Here is a 22077-nt window from a genome sequence, read left to right as displayed (position 1 = left end):
CCCCCCCCCCCCCCCAGAGTAAATACATTTTGACAGACTTCAAGGCAACATCAGATTTAGGATTTGGCTGGAGTTAAATAGCTGAGCTTTAAGCCAGGCTGTGTATTTTTTGCTCCAGCTGTGGAACAGCACAGCTTAGGATGTTAGTGCCACCGACACACAGGTACTGATAGTTGAGGAGACCGAGACACTGTATGTTGAGTAGCACCTCCCTCTGCAAATAGCACAGAAGTCAATGGGTCTACTTATGGGAGAAAGCTCTACTCAAGGGTGAGTGAGGGTAATAGAATCTGGTCTAAAATTGATGCAACTTCTGTTTCCTACCCCTTTCCCTCTAAAATAAAAAAGTTCTCTTCTCTACTACACAGGGAAATACTGTAGCTCAGGGAGCAGATGTTCAGTAATTATTCCTGATTCCAGCATCCTTTGGTGTGGTCAGGCAATGTGCTACCACCAATAGATTTTTACTATTAGATTCTGATCTCCTGTGGTTTTGGTTCTGATTGGATTCAAAACCAGGAAGGGTGTATTTTCTAGCTACACAGTGGTCTTGGGTCAACTTTACCTCCTGTCTTGCCACCCTGCTACTGTCAGTCACTTGTCCCTGTCTTGTGTAGTTTCAGGCTGAGGTCAGTTCCCAGACTTCACAATCGTGTATCTCATTCTTCCGCTGTCTGCTAAGTATCTGTGGTTAAAGGTGATGCCACATTCCCCGCGGCACTTGCCAATGTCTTACAGAATAGGGATGATAATGATTTCTTCCTTTTGCACCTTGACACAAAGCTTAGGTGCCTCCTGGAGTCTTTCAAAGCTCAAATGAGTTCCATTTGTTATTTTCCTGGCCAATCACTTTTTCCTTGTTATAGAAAGGCTGGAAAACTCTCCTGTTCTTCTAAGTGACAGCACTGATTCCGGCAGGACTCATTAATATAATTTATCTTGCTAATTACTACTGCTTATGCTTGTGGGCTAAGCAATATGCGCCATCCTAAATCAGCAAATATCTGGTAAGCCTGCCAAGGTGGCAGTTATGTATTTGAAATGTACAATATAAGGAGAACGGTGCTTGCACGGGGAAGGATTACTGTCCTACATTGCCATGCATTAAGATTAGAAGCCCAGCGCATGGTGCATTCCTGAAATATAAGCTGTCAATTGGGAACAGTGAAGACTAGCTTTCCTAATCGTCTGTCCCTCAAGATGCCCTAATCCAGAGTCTTCATAACTGACCTATGGGCTTCTCATTTTCATAGACTTATTAGGTGCCTCTTTGTAAAAGAGCCAACAGAATTACCGCAGGGGGGGGGGGGGAAACGGTTTCCTGTAAGGATTTGTAATCAATATCACATGTGGGCTAAATGATGCTAACGAGGTGGGGAAGTGCTTCAGTCTCTGGTGTTGCTGTGAGCTAAGAAAGAAATGTGGTACCCTTCCATTGTAAAATACAAAATGCACTATTCTTCCTGCCTTCTTTCCAGACCCGAGGAATCCACTCAGCCCAGTAAACTAACAAAGGCAGGGCTGACTAGCTGGTGAATTAGCCATCCAAGGTAACATTTACCCCAGACAGTTTCTAATAAGTATGAGAAAAGCAGAGCGGTGTTGTTAGGACAGGCAGTGGGGCCAACTATCACGATTCTTCACTGCCCAGAACTTCGCAGAGGCCTTTATACCTGTAGACAGTGGGTGTAGAATGCTACCAAGTCAGAATTCCTCTCTTACAGTAGTGGTAGCGTTTTACACCTCCTTCACGGGCCCTTTGCACGGCGATACACGATGACACAGATGCAAATCAGCCCAGAATCAGATGTAAGAAGTTAGAGTGAAAAGTGTGTGGAGAATCGCTGCCTGGTTGCAGGAGTGTCTGGCTTCTGTTGATGACTTCTGCTGAACAGGGATGCCAAAGGCTTTGTGTTCGCTTGCTCAGATAAGAGGGTGAACTCTCCAAAATCCAATACCATCCACAAGAGGAAGAAACATATTCCCATTTCTGTGTTCTATCTTATGAAAAAAAATAATAAGGAAGCTTTGTAACTATTTCGCTTGCAATCAAAACTGAAGAGCTTGGAATGTCCATGTGCTACTTTGGAGCGACAAGTTGGTTTCTTTTTAAACAACACAATCAGACACGTTAACAGTGAAAAGTAAGGTGTCTCGGCACAGCATAGAATCCACCCTTTCAAGTCCATATTTGCTTTCCAGGGAAAAACTCCTCAGTTTGCTAGAGCAGCAACACTTTCAAGTTTGCAATGACACCAAGTGAGTTGGGTGCATAGTCTTGGGCTACATTATGCACAGCTCTGTCTGGGAGATTGGCATTTGTCTCAAGAAGAATGAGTAGTTAATTGGTGGGATTTTTGAAAGCACTCAGTGCTTCTATTCCCACTGAAGTCGATGTAAGTTCTGCCATTAACGTCAGAGTTTAGAGTTAGGCCAATTTGAAAATCTCACCCTACAAATTTTGTAGGATGATTGATCCCCACACCACACCCAATTTGCCTTAAATCTTTTGGTTAGTGCATTCATGACATGGCCACATACCTACTTCATAGTTCCACTGTTATCACCCTGTATTGTGCTGGTGACAAGCAGCCTCTAACCCTCTGCTGCTGTGGTTGACTGAAATTAGATGTATGTGGCTCAGGGGAAGCTTGCTAAAGCTTTTCTAGCTGTTCGCCAGCATAAGAGAAAGAGGGGAGTTGCAGGAGCCAAACCAAACCCCAGGCACTTCTCTGTACTTCCAAGTTCACTGTTACAAATGCCATTTAAGAGACCGTCCCCTCGGGAGATAAAAGCTTCCCCATGTTGAGAGATTATCTGGAGGGTCTTGTGGGAGCTAACTGTATCCTCTGTAAATTAAATGGAGGACAGCTCAGCACATTTGTGTGGAAACCTATGGTGATACGATGGTCCAAAAAGCTCTAGCAAGAGAGCGGCACTGTAATGATTTAATGGCATTATTATGTCCTGGCATTAGCAGTGGCCAGAGCCCAGAGAGGGGTATGACAACAGCACATTAGCAGCAAAAGAAAAGGGAATCCACCTCCACCGTCCCCTCCCGGCTTGTTTCATTTCTAGGGGGACAGAGCATCGCCAGCCCTGAGAGAGATCAAACATCAGAAGCTAGACCGAAGGGAAATAAATCATCAGGTCTGTGTGGAAAACATGAGATTGATTTCAGGGTGAATTTGTGCACACCTACATGTACAGGGTTCCAGGCCTACCCTTCTTGATTGATGAAAAGGGGCTTTTGTATTTCACATGTCATAGACAGATTCTTATTTAATATAGAGATATTTATGAGGCATCTACCTTTTAAAATGTGCTTACTAGTTCTCTGGAAATTGTCTGAGGTAAATAAACTTATTCTGGGCTGACCCCCCACAACACTCCTACAGGGAGAAGTTTGCTTACACACACACACACACACACACACACCCCTCATTCACTGTACTCATGAGCTTAATAAACTTGGAGCTTCCCTATTTCTGTCTCAGATGGTGAAGGGTGAAGAACACCTCCTGTCTCGGTTTTTTACACTTGCTACCTGAGGGTGCTCAACTGAGACCCATCAAACTCATTTCACATAGGCCACCGAAAGAGCTATTTGCAAGAAGGAAACAGACTGATAGAGAAACTGCCTGGTTTTTGGAAAACCTATATCCTTTTTCTCTCTTCTGCTGAATTTTCTCTTTCTGCTTTAAGATGAATGGTTTGGACATGTCTGAAGTAAAACAAGGCAAAGATAATCTGCTTTTTTTAATGATGACCTGTTTCTGAATGCCCTGGCCTGATTTATGAAAATGAAGTATATGTTATACCATGTCTTGGTGCTGCTCTGTTGGCATTGTGAACAAACTGCAACCGAACCATCGTGTTTATTCATCCAAAGGACTGGCTGGGAATTGAATGATCAAATAATTATTGCTCTCTTCATTTACAGAGCAGTAAACGGGAGAGATTGGGTAACCGAACCGCTCAATCTCTCCCTGCCCGCCTGCATCTGTTTGTTTTTATACATTATAATCTTAACGGCACAAGATCAAGGCATTTCTTTAATCATTCTTGCAGTAGTATTGGGGTTTTGGTTTGCTCCCCTGTTTATGATAACCCTGGGGAAGTCTGTTTTCCTGCCAGCTTTATTTTCTCTCTCCATTGCATGACCATTAATGAATTCAAAATCTGGCAGCCTGATTCTCCTCTCACCCTGTGTAAATCAGGAATAACTCCCTTTTAAAAGGGAGAGATTCTCACCCCCACTTCGGTTCCTTTATGTCGCATAAAAGGGCCAGAGTGGCATAAAGATGCCCTCAAAGCCCTATATCCTGCTGCGGAGGATTCCCCTGGTACAGGCACTGTAAGGCTGCTCCCAGGGACCTCCTCAAGCTCCTCAGTGCTGGGGCATGGCAGGGGCAGAGCTGGGGGTGGGAGAGGCATGCTGAGGCGACCGAGATTCTGGGCAATGCTGCCACACACAGGACAACTCAGGGAGGCTGATGTAACTTAGGCCCCCTGGGCTGCAAGTTCTAAGGTGCAGCTCCTAGAAGTCCAGCACAGAACCTCACCCCGGCTGTCACGCTCAGATCAGTGTCAGAAGTTACTTATACCCAAGAGCCGCTTGGGGGTCTGGTCCCAGCTCTGTCCTTGGGAGACACTTAGCCTCTCTGCCTCAGCTTCCCCCTCTAGGAAATGAAGATACTTGATTAATTGCCTCCCCAAGGCATGGAGTTAATTAGTTAAGGCTGCGTAATTGCTTAGTATAGCTAATTGTAAGTGAGGCACTGGAGTTGTAAGCTAATACACTGGCCTCAAGTTTGAGAAAGGAAAATCCCCATTTACAGGCCATTCATTGCAGTCGGTATCCGGGCTTCAGTGTGCAGAGGCAAGCTAAGTATCTGAGGCATTCAGCTCCCTGGCTGATTATTTTCCTCGGAGCCACCTCGGCTTGAACTTTGATCTGCAATGACTCAGGTGTAAACGAGAGCTTTGAGGCTTTGTCTAATTTTTCTCCTCGCGGGCATCCCAAGGAAAAGAGCGAACCAGCAAGTAGCAGCTGAAGCTCATTAGCACACCAGAGATTTTCAGTGTCAGAGCATCACTTAAAACACACAGAAGGATTAGGAGGAACGCACAGTGCTAGCGGGGAATGGAAGATCCTCTCCTGCAGATGCGAGGTAACGTGAGATGAGAGATGGAGCAGGAGTACCAGTCACTGCCTGAGGGTCCTGTGCCCTCCTGTCTGGCAGACAGGACATTGGAGAATACAGGTGGGAAGAACAGGGCCGGCACAACCCATTAGGTGAAAAAATTTGAGGGGCGGCGACCGCAGCGGCCGGATCTTCAGCCGCTCCGGTCGTCGGCAGTATTTCGGGGGCGGGACCTTCTGCCGCCTCTGTTGGGGGCGGCATTTCGGGGGCCGGACCTTCCGCCGCCTAGGGTGGCAAAAAAGCTGGCGGCGCTCCTGGGGAAGAATGATGCAATTCATGTGAGCACAATACCTGTAGGGCAGCACTGTGCCCCTTGTACAGATCCAAGTGGAAGGACTGCTCTCTTCCAGGGCCCTGGGGATGGAATCTACCCTACACACACAAGAATCCATCCATGCAGCTAAAGGGCGGGGACAAAAAAATGTGGAAATGGTTTTGCTATTAAGCCCTTTGTATTGAAAAACAAAATACCAAGGATGTAAATTGTGCCACAAAAGCTGGTGATATTTAAATAACATTTAAATTCACTCCGCATTTAAACAGAAAAGTAGAAAACGGCATTAAATTCAGATAAGTGCAAGATTATGCATTCAGAAGTCAGAAATATTAAATATATCCACATAATGGAAAAGAAGGTCTGGCTGGTAATGGATTGTGAAAAGAGTTCAGGGTTTTAATAGATCATTCCTTCAGATCATCAGCACTGTAAAGTGGTAGTTAATAAATTATTTGACATGTACATTTACTCATATATTTTAACTAGCTGTAATGAACAGGTCTTGTCGGCTCACCTAGACTCCTGCAATAGCTGCCAAAGCGCTTGAGTGAGATTTAGTAACTCTCAGCAGTATTGATAGCCAGGGCTACAGGTTATTATGAATAAAGTGTTGTCAGAAATGGCTTGGAAAGGACATTGTGTCCGACCCTTGTCAGACTCACAGTATTGAGGTAGGCTTGGTTTATGCTCCCACCCTGAGCTTTTGGACGGACGATATGTCTTCTGCTGAGATCAGCTGTAGACACACAGGACCATCTCTTTCTTGGTAGATCCTAGTTTCGCTAACGTAGAACCTTTCGATATCAATCCATATGGCAAGTCAGGGGCAGCCCAAGAGATAAGCTAAGTAGGTGGTTGCCTAGGGTATTATTTTTGCAAGAGCACAATGACTGCCTCGGACACTGATCAGCTGGGCAGTCCCACACTCTTTGAACAGAGACTGGGAATGGCTGAGCCATTACACACATTGAATCTATTTCCCCATGTTAAGTATCCTCACATCTTGTTGTCAAAGTGTCTGAAATGGGCTATCTTGATTATCACTTCAATAGGTTTTTTTCTCCTGCTGATTATAGCTCATCTTAATTAATTAGCCTCTTAGAGTGGGTAGGACAACCCCCACCTTTTCATGTTCTCTGTATGTATATATATCTCCTTGCTATATGTTCCATTCTATGCATCCGATGAAGTGGGCTGTAGCCCACGAAAGCTTATGCTCAAATAAATTTGTTAGTCGCTAAGATGCCACAAGTACTCCTGTTCTTTTTGCGGATACAGACTAACACGGCTGCTACTCTGAAACCTCCCAAACTCTTGTTCTCCAGTTAGAGTTTCTACCCATCTGGTTCATCCTCCAAAGGGACAGGAGGTTTCTGTTTCTGCTGTTGGCTGCAGCAAGGCCTTGGCCTCCCAGAATCCTTTGTACTATCACCTACCACACTTCTTTCGGCACACCGCTGCAGCCAAGGAATTCTGGGCCATGTTTGAAGAAGTAAAGGCATCTTCTGCAGATGGTTGAGCAGACACTTTCTTCTTCCAGAGGAAGAAATGATACAAATGGAGGATCCAGTCGGTTACTGAGCTGGCTGTGCTGGTGGGAAGGAGGGAACAGAAATTGATGGGAGAGTCATTGCCCAATTCCGTCTTTGCCACAAGTGTCAAATATGAGGACATTGGGCTTCAGGTTTGGGTTTACCAGACCAGGGGTGGTTTAGACAGGAGTTCCATTTCATTTGAACTGCCAGAGTTCAAAAGTGGTTCAGAATGAAGTCTGGTTCTCCCCCATCTCTTGATGAAACTAATAACTTTTATCATACAACACACACACACACCTCCTCCTCCCTTTCATGCTGTACATTAACAAAGGCACTATTTTATTCAGCTTTTTAAAATGCAAAAATCAAGTGTTCTTTATTAGGGCGAGGTTGAGGGGAAATGCTAATATCAAATAATCCTCAGCATGTGTAGTCTTTCAAGGAACCGCCCGTGCAGTAAATTATAATAAACCTGTCTGGACTTGTTTCAGTAAAACTTTTTTCAATCCGATTTGAGTGCTTTTTGTATCAAGAGAGATTTAAGACCTCACAATGATAAATGGAGCCCTATTGACACGATGAATACATGCCTCCAGATATGGATGGATTAGAAAACTCCCTCTGTCTCTGTTGAACAACAAAATACCATTTTCTGTTTGCTTTGCATATGCTTGTTTTATTCTGTGGTACTGTCCTCAAAATGTATTCTTATCCCTTATGAAACTGGGGAAAAAATGTTTCAAGGCCCCCAAACATAGCCTTATTATATTGACAGCTCCACCATCCCCAGCATGTTGGGTTTGTTTGGATTGTGAGCGTCCTGCTCCATTTCTCTACTATCCCTCATTAGGGACTAGGTCCTGTAGTCCTTACTCATGCAAAACTCCCACTGAAGTCAAAGATAGCAGGATTGGACCATCCTAGAATAACCTACAAGTCACTTGGATTCTGTATGATGCAGGACACTAGGGAAAACAACGGTAGGTTATAGCATCACTTGAACAGAGCCCAGAGTTCATCTAAACTATGGAAGGCTGGGAAGCAAGAAGAAGGGAGAAATGCGGTGCAAGAAGAGGGAAGGGTGACGGGACCAGAGGAGCTGGGGGTGTTTAAGAATTAGCAGAGATAGTGGGAAGAGGACCAGGACAGGAGAAGGGAAGCCACAGAGGAAGCATAGAATGTCCAGAAGCTGTTCACACCACTCCACAGAAATGCACAGAATGCTCTCACAAACGGACCTCAGCTTTGTGTCTTTTCTGAAAGGTGGCACCCCCAGAAGCACAGCACCCCTAATGCCACGTGTCGGTGTTGGTCCAGTACTGATTCAGAGGGAATCTTTAATGCTACTTCCTGCAATACAGCAACCACCATCACCACTCCAGGACATCATTTCAGAATTGATCAGGGAAATATTCCTCCTATTGATTATCCTGTGCAGGCACCTACCCATCTGATTTTCCTCATGTTTACATCACATTTCCTTAGAATCACACCAAACTGGAGGAGAGGGAACTTAATACCATCTCTCTGACTTACTGGGGGGCTGGGACCATGACTCAGTGGACTTCCATCAGAGCCAGAACAAGTTCAGAACCAGAGCCAGAGGTCCTAATGGTGGGGCTGAGAACTGAATGGAGCTGTTCTTTTATGATAGCTCCCATTGGAAATATTTATAGCAGGAAAAGCCTGTTTGCTCGCAAGTATTCCTAAATTATGCAGTCTGCAAATGGCAAACCAGGCACCTTTCTTGTTGTTGCTAGTTGTCCTCAGAGTTTGGAACTAGTTCAAACCCGAATCTTATCTCTCCCTCCCTCCCACTCACTCAGCACGGGGTGAGCTTTATAATTTTGTACAGAGACTCATTAATTTTTTCCTCCTTTCCCTTTTACAGGTTTCTGACAGATGTGACTACGTCTTTGTCAACGGGAAGGAAATGAAAGGCAAAGTGAATGTCATCGTTAATTTTACTTACCAGCATCTGACTGCCCCACTGGAAATGACAGTCTGGGTTCCTCGCCTCCCACTGCAGATAGAGATTTCTGACACAGAACTAAACCAGATCAAGGGGTGGAGGGTCCCTATCATCTCTAATAAGAGGTAAGTTTCATTAGCGAATGTTCAATCTGGGTTGTTCACGTGCCAAGCAGCTGACATGGCCAGCGGATCTGCACACACTCATTTGGCCTTAATGCAATTCCGGTGTAAACCTGAAGGTCACCAGACATTTATTCAATCAGTTGTCGCATTGTACTTATTAGGACAACAGGAACCACAGATTGCATGGATCCGCACTGAAAATCAATTTCCTTTTATAGCACTAGTGGCTTAAATGGAAATAGCTTGTTGGCCGGGTGAGGCAGGGTCAGTGTTTTCACTTATGCAATACTACAAGACATCAGCAAAGACCAGATCTGTCTGGTCTGAGGCCTGGTAAATGGGATGCCATTGCTTAATTTATTATTAATAACTATTTATTAAGCATAATAATTACTAATTGTGTTTGCATCACTTATATATTCCATATGTATATTACAATAGGTACATCCTTGTTAGTATAGTGGTAAGTATCCCTACGTGGGAGACCGGGGTTCGATTCCCTGACAGGGAGGCCATAGCATTTTAAGCCCTGGCTGGGATGATTTAGTTGGGGATTGGTCCTGCTTTGAGCAGAGGGTTGGACTAGATGACCTCCTGAGGTCCTTTCCAACCGTGATATTCTATGATTCTATGAAATCAGGATCAGGGTCCTATTTTGCTAGGTGCTGTGTAGACACAGTCCTTGCCCCACAGAGCTTACAGTCCGCAAAGGCAAGTGGCACATGAAGGGTGGACCAGAGGGATATGGGTGTATATACACTGACAATTGTATTAATTACTATTATAACAAATCGATAAAGTAGGTGTGAACTATTCCCATCTGCCCCTGATTTATTGACTGGTTTCCTTGAAGCGTCACAGTAGAAGGGTTCTGATGGAGGGATTTGAAGGCCTGGCCTTGCAGACCTATTTAAAGAGGGGTTTCCATGCGTTAACTGGCAGCATGGAGATATTGGTATGGGCAGCTGATAAGAGCGCAGAGGAGACGTTCATGTCCATCGCTGACAAAAGCACAGACAAGTCGGGCATCATAGACAGAGTGGGGTGAGTCATGGGATAAGAGGTGTGAAGGTGAAGATGAAAAGTTTGGACTTGACGTGGGAAGTCACTGGAGGTGAGGGAGGGGTGGGGTGAAGGGTGACCAGATAGCAAGTGTGAAAAATCGGGACAGGAGGTAGGGGGTAAAAGGCCCCTATATAAGACACAACCCCAAATATCAGGACTGTCCCTATAAAATCGGGACATCTGGTCACCCTAGCGGGGTGGTCAGAGGCGCAGGCAAGGGAGCCGACTTTAGAAGCTGCTTTTTGTGTGAACCAGGGGCGTGGTGCTGTGAAGGTGAGAGAAACCAGGAGGCTACGTCATCCTGGGGGGAGATGAGGGACTGTGACTTCTGTCAGAAATGTTCTAGAGGAAGAAGCTGCAGGATTGGACGTAGCCTGGGTGTGCCGGGCAAGAGAGAGGAAAGAGCTGAGGCGCTCCCCAGCTCCCTGTTTGGATGCTCCTATCAGTGCTTAACAAGCCGTTGCAGCCGGGCACACAGCCTCGCCCTCCTTCCTTGGGGTGCTTGATTTTTTTGGTTTCCCCAGACCAGCCCGAGACAGCGACGACGAAGAAGAGGACGAGCGGAAGGGCAGAGGCTGCACCCTGCAGTACCAGCACGCCATGGTGCGAGTCCTCACACAGTTTGTAGCCGAGCCCTCTGACCCAAGTGGCCAGCTGAGCTATTTGCTAGGCTCTGACTGGCAGGTGGATATCACGGAGCTGGTGAGTGACTTCATGCAGGTGGAGGAGCCCAGAATCGCGAAGCTGCAAGGCGGACAGGTTTTGATTGGACAAGAACTTGGAATGACGACAATTCAGGTAGGGAAAACTGGCTGCTGGGCTCCCCCTCCTCCTTCGCCTTGGTGTACAAGGCTTTACCCTGCCCTCCTGAGAACAGCACTTGGCAAGCATCACCAGGGGAGTCCCTTCATTAGGAATAGGAGCATAGAAATGGAGTCAAACCAATCTCTCCCAGATCCAACACCCTCAGACCCGTGGCGGGACAGAGGATGAAATCTAAACCTGGATCCAGATCTGAATTTTACAAGTTGTTCTTATCTTTATAACTGGATATACCACCACACCTCCCTCCCCTTCCACCCTCCCCCCCAGGGGTTGGGGCTTCGAGGGACTCTCTTAGATAGGAAGACAGGAATTGGGGTATCGGGAAGAGACTACAAAGTTTTTTCACTGTTACGCTGGGTCCTGGCTTTGAATCTGGCCTGGGCTGCTAGTATCTGAAAGCTTCTGCCATCCGATGCCTATTTGGCAGCCTATGTCAAAAATGAGTGGTGGTCTGAGTCGTCCGCTGGGCAGTGGGCACTGTGCCCACATCATCAAAAACACCATGTCTGGCACAAATATGCCCCCTTGTTGGCAGTCTTAGTGGAGAAGCCATGGACTGAATGGGGTTGAAGGCTGAATGACCCTCTCCCCCTGAGATGGTGAATCTTTGAGTCAGGGTTGAGGCACATGAGTAGGGAAGGTTGCATGGACAGTGTCCAAGCTGTGTCTATTCTGCGGCTAATATGAGGATTTCGGTCTCAAGGGCTTTCACCAGCCATACAGTCACACATAAAAACTAGCATTTGAACACACAGGAATGCAGCCATTGACCACTGATCATGCATCTAGCACAGTGTCCCTTCTGCAACAGAAGCAAAGACCATATGTTTCAGCGGAAAGTGTAAAAACCTACCTAATACACTCACTGGTGCAATACTCTGCTGGCTGGGGGGATGGGACAGGTTACTTTCTCTTCCCAGCTATTGATCAACCTATGTCCTGAAGCATGTGGGTTGCAGGCTTCAGTAATTTTATCCCATTCCATGTAACATCAGAACCCACTTCTGCCTATATTTGACTAATACTTTTTTGATACCAGATACACAACTGCAGATATCACAAGGGAGGCAGCTGGTGAAATAACTTCATATTGTCAGGGCCTAAATTGACAAAGCAAGGCACTAAAGCTGGTATTAACTAGGGCAGGTTGAAGAATTAGGATGGAAATATGAAATATGAAAGCCTGGAATTGAAATTATTGAAATTCAAGTTGTGTTACAGAATATAAACATTACAGGGACAGGGACACCCACAAAGCAATAATAGCAATCAGTGCTCAGATAGTGCTTTCCAGCCAAGCATCTCTAGGTGCTTTAGAAAGGATGAGAATAAGTGTCATTAGGCCAAATTCTCTGTTGGTGTAAATTGGCATGGCTCCATTGACTTCAGTGGACCTATGCCAATTAACGGTAGCTGAGAATTTGGACCATTAACTACATTCTACAGATGGCAAGACTGAGACATAGGGAGGTTAAATGACTTACCCAAGGTCACACAGAGAGTCAGTGGCAGAGCCAAAAAACCAGAAGCTAGCTCTGCTAACACCTGTTCTGGTAACCTATTCACTGGATTGGGAAGCGAGGTCCCAGAACTGAAAGGATAAATCTCCTATACGTACTCCCAACTAGACAACCTATCAGCAGGCATTGGGGCTAAAAGGAAGATAATTGCCTCATCTTCAGGTATGTTCATGACCCCAGACTTTCAGGACAGCCCCTTAAATAGCTGCATCTTGGGCTTCTGGGGCTGCTACGCCTGGGAGCCTCAATAAAAAGGTCTTTTTATAGGCCTCCAAGACTCTGGGACTTGCAGTTCTCACTACAAGGGCACATAAATATCTTGAGTGACTCTGAAAAGGGAATTCAAAGGGAAAGAAACTGATAGCTCGGTATGTTTAAAGAACCTGTTTGGCAAAGTGTAGCCCACCGCACAAGCATCATTAAACTAAGCCCCCTTCTAAATACAAGTCTGTGGTTAGTGGTGTCTCAGTCTGGCAACTTCTCCTGCTCAGTGTATTCAGATCCCTTTAGTCAGAACAAACCTCCTTTCTATGTTTCCGTCCCATTGTCACAACCGTTTTCTGCAGTGTGCTCTTATCCTTTAGTACCGCAGGGCAAGAATTTGGAATGAAACTCATTCTACTAATTGTTTACAAATTGTCTTGTGATATTTAGAATCTTAGTAAAAGGTTTTTCTACCTCTACCCCCCCACCCATACTTTTTTAATTATTACCAATTTAATTGCACATACTATTACAGTTACATTTATAATGAACTTAGAAAGGGTTAATAAAGAGAGCTGAGTGAACAACTGGTTTTTCAGTGTGGTGGCTGAACTGAAAAACCTGGAAACAAATCGATTACTTTGTAACTGAAACTGTTTTTATCACAGAAACTGAACCCCCAGAATGTGTTTAGTTGAACGAAACATTGCAAACGTCATTTGGGAATGAAATTCCAAATGGTTCGTTTTGAAAATGTCGAAACAAAACGTTTTGTCATTTCCGGGGGAAATTTTTTTTTTTCTAGCCGAAACTATTCCCTGAGTTTGACCTGAATTCACAAATAATTTCGGTGACTCAAAATGTGCATTTTTAAGCGAATTTACTACTTGCTGAAAAAATATCTCCCAACTCTATTAATAAATGATTAATAGATGTTCTAAGGATGTTACAGATGTGAATAGCAGTTATAAGCGCATTAGTAAAAGGTGTTGTATATGTTCGTAAGCAGCCTATTTACTTGTTGGACTCAATATCAGTTTATGACAATTGATTAACCTATCATTTATTATTAATGTATAAAGATAGCCCTAATATTAAATCTGTGCACTAACGAATAGTACAATTGATTATTTATCTGCATTACAATAGCACCGGAGGGCCCATTGGGGATGCCGTTGTGCTGGGTGCTATCCAAAAACATCCAGCGCTAATAGCGATTTCTCTTTTCAGATCCTGTCCCCTCTTTCGGACGCCATCTTGGCTGAGAAGACCGTGACAGTTCTGGACGAGAAGGTGACCATAACAGACCTCGGAGTCCAGCTGGTAACTGGATTGTCGCTCTCCCTGCAGCTCAGCTCAGGGAGCAATAAGGCCATCTTTGCTACAGCAGTAGCACAGGAGCTTCTTCAGTCACCAAAGCAGGTACAAGGACCCAGTGCATGTGTTGTTGACTGACAGGATGGCACTTCTGAGCCCCAATCTACTCAGCATTTCCCGCCAGCTAAGCTGATGGGATCAGGTGGCCTTTTATTAATAATATTCTAGCAAAACATTGTAATTTATAGGCACCTACATCTGAAGGTCACCAGGCGCCTTAATAGAAAAACAACGTTCCCATAAAAAAAAGGCAATATGCCTGTAAAACAAAAATCCAAGTGCCAACAAACAAACCCTCTCCGTCTCTTTGGTTCACAGCCCATAAATAACGCAAAGCCCCACAGACGACCCAGTCACATGCCATAAATAAACAACATAACCCGCCCATCCCGCTGTTGGGGTCTCTGGCCCCATTTATTCCATCCAAATGAACACACCGCCCCTCAAGCTCCGGCCGGGGCGGACATCTATGTATGCACCAGTCTGGAGATAAAAAAGGAAAGAGCGCTGTATTTCCCTACAGTAAACTATTGTGATCCAGTTTCTCTCATTCATACTGGAGTAACTGCCGGTGGTGGTGGAATTATTCCAGATTGACACTGGTGCAAATGAGAACAGAGCAGGGTCTCTTGTGCTGTAAACCGCTAACAGATGGGGCTGGACTTGCTATAATGCCAGCCACCTCCGTCTTTAGTTACTTGCTACGAGTATTTCAAAATGCCCCTGAGAACCTCCCGTTCTTACTGACCTATGTTATGGAGGTTTCTTAAGCAAGGGCTGATTTTTCAGTCACCCCTTGTCTCCTTTGTCAGGGGCCACAAGGTCTCTCACTTCACTTCTGCTCATCCCCATCCCTTCAAAAGCCCCTGTTTCTGAGGACAGTTGGGTAATGCTCCCACCAGGGGCCATCAGCTTTGTTCCGGCATTTGCTTGAGCCTTCCCTTATGAGCAACACCAGACACTTCCTCCTGAACTCTTGCGGGTCCCAGGAATGCCGGACTCAAACTCCGATCCCGTGTGATGCTCAGCCAGTGCATTGCTCTCTCTCACACCCTCACTTTGAAACCGCTTTGCTGGGGACCTGAGTGCTTGAATCACATGATGCACTCATGCCCTGGCACTCAGCAGCCCTGCGTTGTCCACATTCACACAGCTCATTGAGTCTGAAAACACTGGATCATTTAACAAATTTGCTATCAGTGACTGATTGATCTTTGTTCTTTCTTACGCTGTTGTCTGCATTTGAAATTACTTATTTTTTATACCAACGTCATCAATGGGTTTACACCAGGGAAGACCATGGAGTGACACAGGACGAATTGGGCCCTTTATGTTTAAACACATTTTGTGCTTTAAAGGTAAATGATAAGGGTAAATACATTTGAATTCTGGCCAACTGGTGAGAGACTCTAATTCATCGCAGGGCCTCATCCTTGAGCTGGTGGATGAGAAGTAACATAGGGCTGCTGTCTTTTTAGCGCAATAAAAATCAGGTTCCCATAGACTTCCAAGAGCTAAGAAGATGATGCCATGCAGCTAGAAACAGAGCCAATGAGCTAATCCATTGCTGACATGTGGAGCTAAACATCCTACCTTGAAATCAGCTCAGAAGCTGGGTTTGATGGCATTTAGCCCCAGCATGCTACACCGCTCTGACATTTCAGTTCCAAGAAATCAAGTCTTTTTGAATCCCTCTTCTGGGTGCAGTGGCACACTCAGAATGCTGGCGAAAATGTAACAAACCAGAAAGGAAAATGTTCACCCTGGCAGGGCTGTACGAGTTTTGATCGGTGCCCAATTACTCCCCTTGCTTAGCACATTATATTTCAAAGCACGTTCCCAATAAGGAGAGCAATGTGAAATTATTAAATGATTATGCTGGTTTAAGCAGCACAGAGGGAGGATGAGAGTTGATGCCATAAATTCCGTGTGGCCTTCAAGAAACATCTGAAGATTAATAAACACAAAGCCAGGATTTATGACAGAGCCAGCAAAGTCTTAGGGCCTGGTCCTGAAATAAGGACACAGGCAAAGCTCCCATTGAGGATGCTGGGAGTTTTTCCTGAGTAAGGATTTCAGAATGAGACCCTTACTTAAAACAGCAGAGAATCCTATTACAGTGTAGGCTATCTCCTGTGACCTGTACGGGAGAACCACTGGTAAACATGATGTTAAAAAACAAAGAAAAAGGTTTACTCTCCGCATGTGCATTAAGTTAGGATGTAAAAACAGCCTGTTTTTTTGGTTAGTTGTTTTATTCTTCAGGTCTGTGATCTACTCTTTAAATACATATAAAATAGTTAGATGTAGATTGTGGAAATAGACTCCAATGGAGCTACACTGATTTACACCAACTGAATATCTGGAGTAGGTGTATGTATGTGCCGGCCAAACTTTTTAGAAGCTACTAACAATTTTGAGTGTCTCTACTTAAGGTGTCTCAAGTTGGCAACCAAAAATGGAGGGTCCCAAAATCATTAGACACGTGTGAAAATCTGTTGTGTGTATAAGACGCAGAATTCGGGCTCAACCCTGCCCCTGTTGAATTCAATAACAATGTGTCTGTTGACTTTAGAGGATGTGAGATCAGGACATCATAATTCTAATCTAAATGAAGGAGAGTATTGTCTTGCTTTACATTGTTAGCAAGCATGACATTTATCTTGAGCGTTTTGCTTAAACAACAACAACCCCCACTGACCCAGCTTGTGCAAAAACATTTTTATGCTAAAAGGCAAAAACGAAGCTCGAAGACCCGGAGTCACTGTTGCTAGATTAGGTGCTTTTAACATATGTTATGTATAATAAGAGGAGATTTTGTATCTTAAGCAGTTTAGAAATAATGTAATAAATATTTTTTCATTTAAATATATAACTGCAGTAAATGAAGTCAGTAGCCGGTAATGCCTTTTGACGTGCAATTTATTATCATGCTGAAGTAGACTCCATGGATCTCAGAGAACACAGCTCCCTTTTAGCATCTCCTGGGAAAACAAAGCTTATTACCAATGGGTGTTTAAAACTAGTATTTTTTTATGCGTCTCAGTGAGGAATTAATTTTCTTGCTCAGCCTTATTTCTGTCCTGCTTATAAATGGTTTGTGGGCAGGAGGGGATTGGTGGGGAGACAGTATGTTTCCCTTGCTGATTATTCTGTGTGTGTGTGTGTTTGTTTTATATATTACAGGAAGCATCCATCAGCTGCTGGGTCCAGTTCAGCGATGGAGCTGTCATGCCCCTGGATATTTACGACGTCAAAGACTTCTCCTTGATCGCTACCTCTCTAGATGAAAAGGTGGTCTCCATTCACCATGACCCTACATTCAAGTGGCCCGTGATCGCTGCTGAGACTGAAGGCCAGGGGACACTGGTGAAGGTGGAGATGGTGATCAGTGAACCATGCCAGAAATCCAAAAGGAAGAGCATCCTGGCTGTTGGGAGTGGGAGCATTAAAGTCAAGTTTGGACAGAGCGATGCCAACCCTAATATCAGCGACAGCAAGCCAAGCGGGGCCGGTGTCCACCTGGAAAACCATGCAAGCGACCGGCGTCAGAAAACCACCTTGCAGGACAGAGCTAGGCCAGATGGGCAGTATTACAGCAGCTCCTCAGTGGGCCGAATGGAAGGTAAAGGAACTACCACGGACAGGTCTATTTTAAGTAAAAAAGAGGACAGAGAAAGCCTTCTGGATGACGACAGCCATCTGCAGAACATTCCAATAGACTTCACCAGTTTCCCTGCACAGGTGGACTTGCCAAGAAGCAATGGGGACTTGGAAGAGAATGACCTTGTGCAGTCACCCAGAGGGCTCAGTGATCTGGAGATAGGAATGTATGCTTTGTTGGGAGTCTTCTGCCTGGCAATCCTCGTCTTCCTTATCAACTGTGTCACCTTTGCTTTGAAGTACAGGCACAAGCAGGTCCCCTTTGAAGAGCAGGAAGGCATGAGCCACTCTCATGACTGGGTTGGGTTGAGCAACAGGACAGAGCTTCTGGAGAATCACATTAACTTCTCATCCCAACAAGATGAGTGCATCACTGCCATTGACAGAGGGGTGGACTTTGAGGAGAGCAAATATCTCCTCAACACAAATGCCCAAAAGAACGTTAATGGCCAAGTCTTCAGGTCATCAGACTCCACATTCATTGAAGGGAAAGAACAGAAAAGTGAACCGACCGCCTCTCCTACCTCCAAGCGGAAACGAGTCAAATTCACCACCTTTACCACGATCTCCTCCGACGATGGGTGCCCGACCGTCAATTCCATTCTGATGAGTAGTGAGGACGATATTAAATGGGTATGCCAGGATATGGACCTTGGGGAGTGCAAAGAGCTAAGAAACTATATGGAGAGATTACATGAGAGTGTGTAATAAGACGCTAAGGACCTTTTTGGTTTTTGGTTTTCACTCACCTTTCTGCCTTTAATTTTGGGTCTTGGGGCAAAAAATGTGTTGGCAAATGAGAGTCAAGTGGTGGATAATACCTCAGTGGAGCCCCAGAAGCAACCCAAAACCAGCTAAGAAAGCAGAGATACTGAACAGCTCATACAGTTCAAGTCTTCTAATGGGCTTGGAGACTGGAACAAAATGTGTGTGCGGTTTCTGATGCATGGCAACATGGAAAAATAAACCTTAGCAAAATAATAAGATCTCATTCTCTGAGCTTTCCCGGGAAATCAATAAAAATAACAAACTCCAACACAGTTTGGATATTACAAAGCTCACACAGTTCTAATGTTCAATATCACAGGCTGTGGTTAAAAGCGAAAATCGGGCTCGGAATAAACGGATCAACGAAAGGAAGCTTGTCATTCAAGACACAAGCAGAGGACATCCAGCTGAGAACGTTAATTTAAAGCTGACAGACAACTGCAGTGTGAGCAGCACAGCAACCTCAGTTGCAGAGTTATGAGTTTCCAAAGAATCTAGGGGGTTGGTGGAGGGGGAGTGACTGAGTTGTTTACAGACCCGCATGATCATCTCCCAAGCACTGAGAATGGATACACGTACAATTATAACGGAAAGCTCTCTTTTTCAGTAGATGCTGAGATAATAAACTTTGCTGGCCAATTTTCAGTATTTCTTAATTTGTAAAATAGGAGAAGGTATAATCTATAATCAACATACTGCTCATATAAAGGAAAGTTTGCTTTGGAAAGGTTTGCGAGACCCAAGGTCTTTTAAAGAAGTCCACTCTATCTGGTTTTCCTGTTTAAATTTGTATTCCCCAAGCGTTTTCCTGGAGCACTCTCATTTGATATCCTGGGGGGCACTTATTAGCATTGATCTGCTTTGGAAGTTTGGTGGTTTTCCCCTTCCCTGAGATCCACATTTATTTATCCACAGTGCAGTTCTGCCAAGCACGGAGCCATCGGAACTAATTTGGTACTTGCTTTACCTGTTGTAATTTACCAAAGTTGGCCACTCTCTCTTGGGTAAGTATAAGTTGTGCTGAATTCGGAAACCAACAGTGACCGGCTCTTTGTTCGCCTTCCCCTTTTGAGGCTAGGTTGTTCGTTTCCGTTTTGATCATACTTCTTCAGACCAACTGCTGCGCGTATTTATATGGCAGCATGAAGGCCATGGAGGAGCACTATACACCCTAATAGCTGAATGGCTAAGCTTGGTAAATAATATTTGTTTCACCCAGCGGTGATGATTGTCTTTTCTCAGTCCTCTTATATGTATATATAGTAGAATTCCAGTAATTGCCCTTTGAATCCGAAGTGCCCTCCTGCCCTAAAACTGGAGTCATCTGTTTGGTCCAGAATTAATCACCAGTGGCAAAGTGCCAAGAAACTATGGTTTGATTTGGGCCCCCCCCCCCATCTCCATTTGTTTTGCAGACTGAGCCCATACCTTTAGTTGACTACAAAGTCTCTCACAGCCACCAAACCTAGGTTGTCCAATTTAATACCCCACCCTACCCACAAAAGCCTTGATTGAATCCATCTGTATTTAGAATGTATTGTAGATTGTAAGAATGTAATATATATTTATAAACATACCAACTGCGAATAAAATTTGCATTTCGGTGGGCTTCATCTTTTTTCCTACTCTGAGCTCCTCTCTCTCCTTGCACTCATTTACCGTAAAAGAGACTGTCAACAATGTATACAACTGTTCTTGGATTAAAGGAACATGCAGATTTAAGGATCTCAGCACAATCCAATTACAAACTTTTCCATCTGGTAATGTGGCACTTTATGTGGGGGAAAGATAAAACAACAACACCGACTCGTTAGGATTAAGTGCATTTTGCACCAAGTCACCCTTTCAAGATTTGAAACTCTTTGCAAATAACACTCATGTATAGTTCTGTCTGGAAAGCCTACTGCACGAAATGCGGGTCGTGTTCGGTTTGTGACGGCCAGAAAGAGAGCTACAGATATTGGCCCTTGTTTCTATTTATAAACACTCCTTTGAGGACAACTTTAGAAGAGTAACCTGGCATATCTAGAGATGAAGCAAACATACCGGGAAAATGTGGAGAATAATATTATCGGACATAGTGTAGGCTCATTTACAATAAGGCCCCTTTCCACCACTCTGGCAGTGTAAAGCAGGCCTTAAAGTGGATGTAACTGTACCTGCTGTATCTACACTACCCCACCGCGACGGTGCTACAGTGGTGCCACTGTAATGCCATTATGTAGATGCTTCCTACATCAATAGAAGGGATTTTTCTCTGGGAGCTAGCGTAACCCACACACCTCCTGGGTGTGTGTTCTGTCCCCTCTAGTGGCACCGAGACCACTTAGAGCAGTTGTTCTCAAACGTTTATATTGGTGACCCATTTCCCATAGCAAGCCTCTGTGTGCGACCTGCCCCCTCCCCCCCCTTTTAAATTAAAAACACTTCTTTACATATTTAACACCATTATAAATGCTGGAGGCAAATTTGGGTGGAGGCTGACAGCTTGCGACCCCCCATGTAATAACCTCGGGACCCCCTGAGGGGTCCCAACCCCCAGTTTGAGAATCCCTGACTTAGAGATTAATGAGTCTGCTCCAGCCTTAGCTGAGGGTCATGTGGCTTGACGCTCATGCATTGAAGTCCCAGGTTCAATCCCGCCCGCCGATGACCGGGGTTTGTCGGTGTTACACTAGGTCATCCTAACTATGGCACTCAGGGCACACACTCTTTCACAGCCCTGAACAACATAGCTAGATCAATTTCATTTTTAAGTACAGACCAGGGCCATCTTTTTGTTGTGTGTTTGTACAGCGCCTAGCACAATGGAGTTCTGGTCCATGACAGGGGCTCCAAAGAATAATAATAATAAAGTAGCTGAGGACCAAGCCCACAGCAGCCTCCTTGCAGTAGGTGAGTGCTGAATACACACTGCTGGGGACGTTTTGCCTCAGCCACAAAGTTGTTGGTTGCAGCTGAATTCTCGCACACTTTGTTCCTCTTGCTCCTATTCGCAGGCTGAACGAGGGAGCGCTTTGCTGTAAGCTCACTTGGCTTCACATCTTGCATTTCCAAACAAAGCTGCAGCAGCAGCCTGGTGGAGTGAAAGGGAGGGGGGATTATTTATCATTTTTGCTTTCCTGATTATCATAACTGTTAATTAATTATGCTATTTGGCTCCTCATTCCGTATAGTCATCTCCTCACATCCTCCCAGCAGCGCTCTTAACCACAGTGGCAACAACACGCCACCTTGGCAGGAGCATCCGCTCAAATGGAGCTTATCCAGAGAACGTCTCTTTTTAAATAGCTCAGGAGAGGAACGAATAGCTCCCTTCCCTGACAAGTGTTTGGAGCTGACGTGCCGGGCGGCTATGGCGCTGCATCCTCCTTGCAATGCGCGTGAAGTTCAGGAACAGCTGCTTGTTCAGGATCTCGTGACTGGATACCCAAGACAGTGGCACTCAAGCTACGTCACCAGGTGAGCTCTACTGTTTCTCAGGGGAAGAGAAAAGTGGCTCAGCAGAGCAGCACCCCTGGTGGCCAATGCCCGCCACA

The 22077-nt window shown here is 45.0% G+C and overlaps 1 protein-coding gene across 1 annotated transcript in view; it reads left to right on the top strand.

The window, feature by feature from the left end:
* TMEM132D (transmembrane protein 132D) overlaps positions 1–20126 on the top strand; it is a 408468-nt gene extending 388342 nt beyond the window's left edge. Inside the window, exons 6-9 of the mRNA XM_026656977.1 lie at positions 8911–9116; positions 10706–10979; positions 13961–14152; positions 17294–20126. Coding sequence (XP_026512762.1) covers positions 8911–9116; positions 10706–10979; positions 13961–14152; positions 17294–18478 — 1857 coding nt within the window. The 3' untranslated portion in view covers positions 18479–20126. The remainder of the gene's footprint in view (positions 1–8910; positions 9117–10705; positions 10980–13960; positions 14153–17293) is intronic.
* The last annotated feature ends 1951 nt before the right edge of the window (positions 20127–22077 follow it).

Source organism: Terrapene carolina, unplaced genomic scaffold (genome assembly GCF_002925995.2).
Source record: "Terrapene carolina triunguis isolate 2854851 unplaced genomic scaffold, T_m_triunguis-2.0 Scaffold234, whole genome shotgun sequence".
In the NCBI taxonomy this organism is placed as follows: Eukaryota; Metazoa; Chordata; order Testudines; family Emydidae; genus Terrapene; species Terrapene triunguis.
The sequence above is the reverse complement of the archived record's forward strand: the minus strand, read 5'-3'. Positions and strand labels throughout refer to the sequence as shown.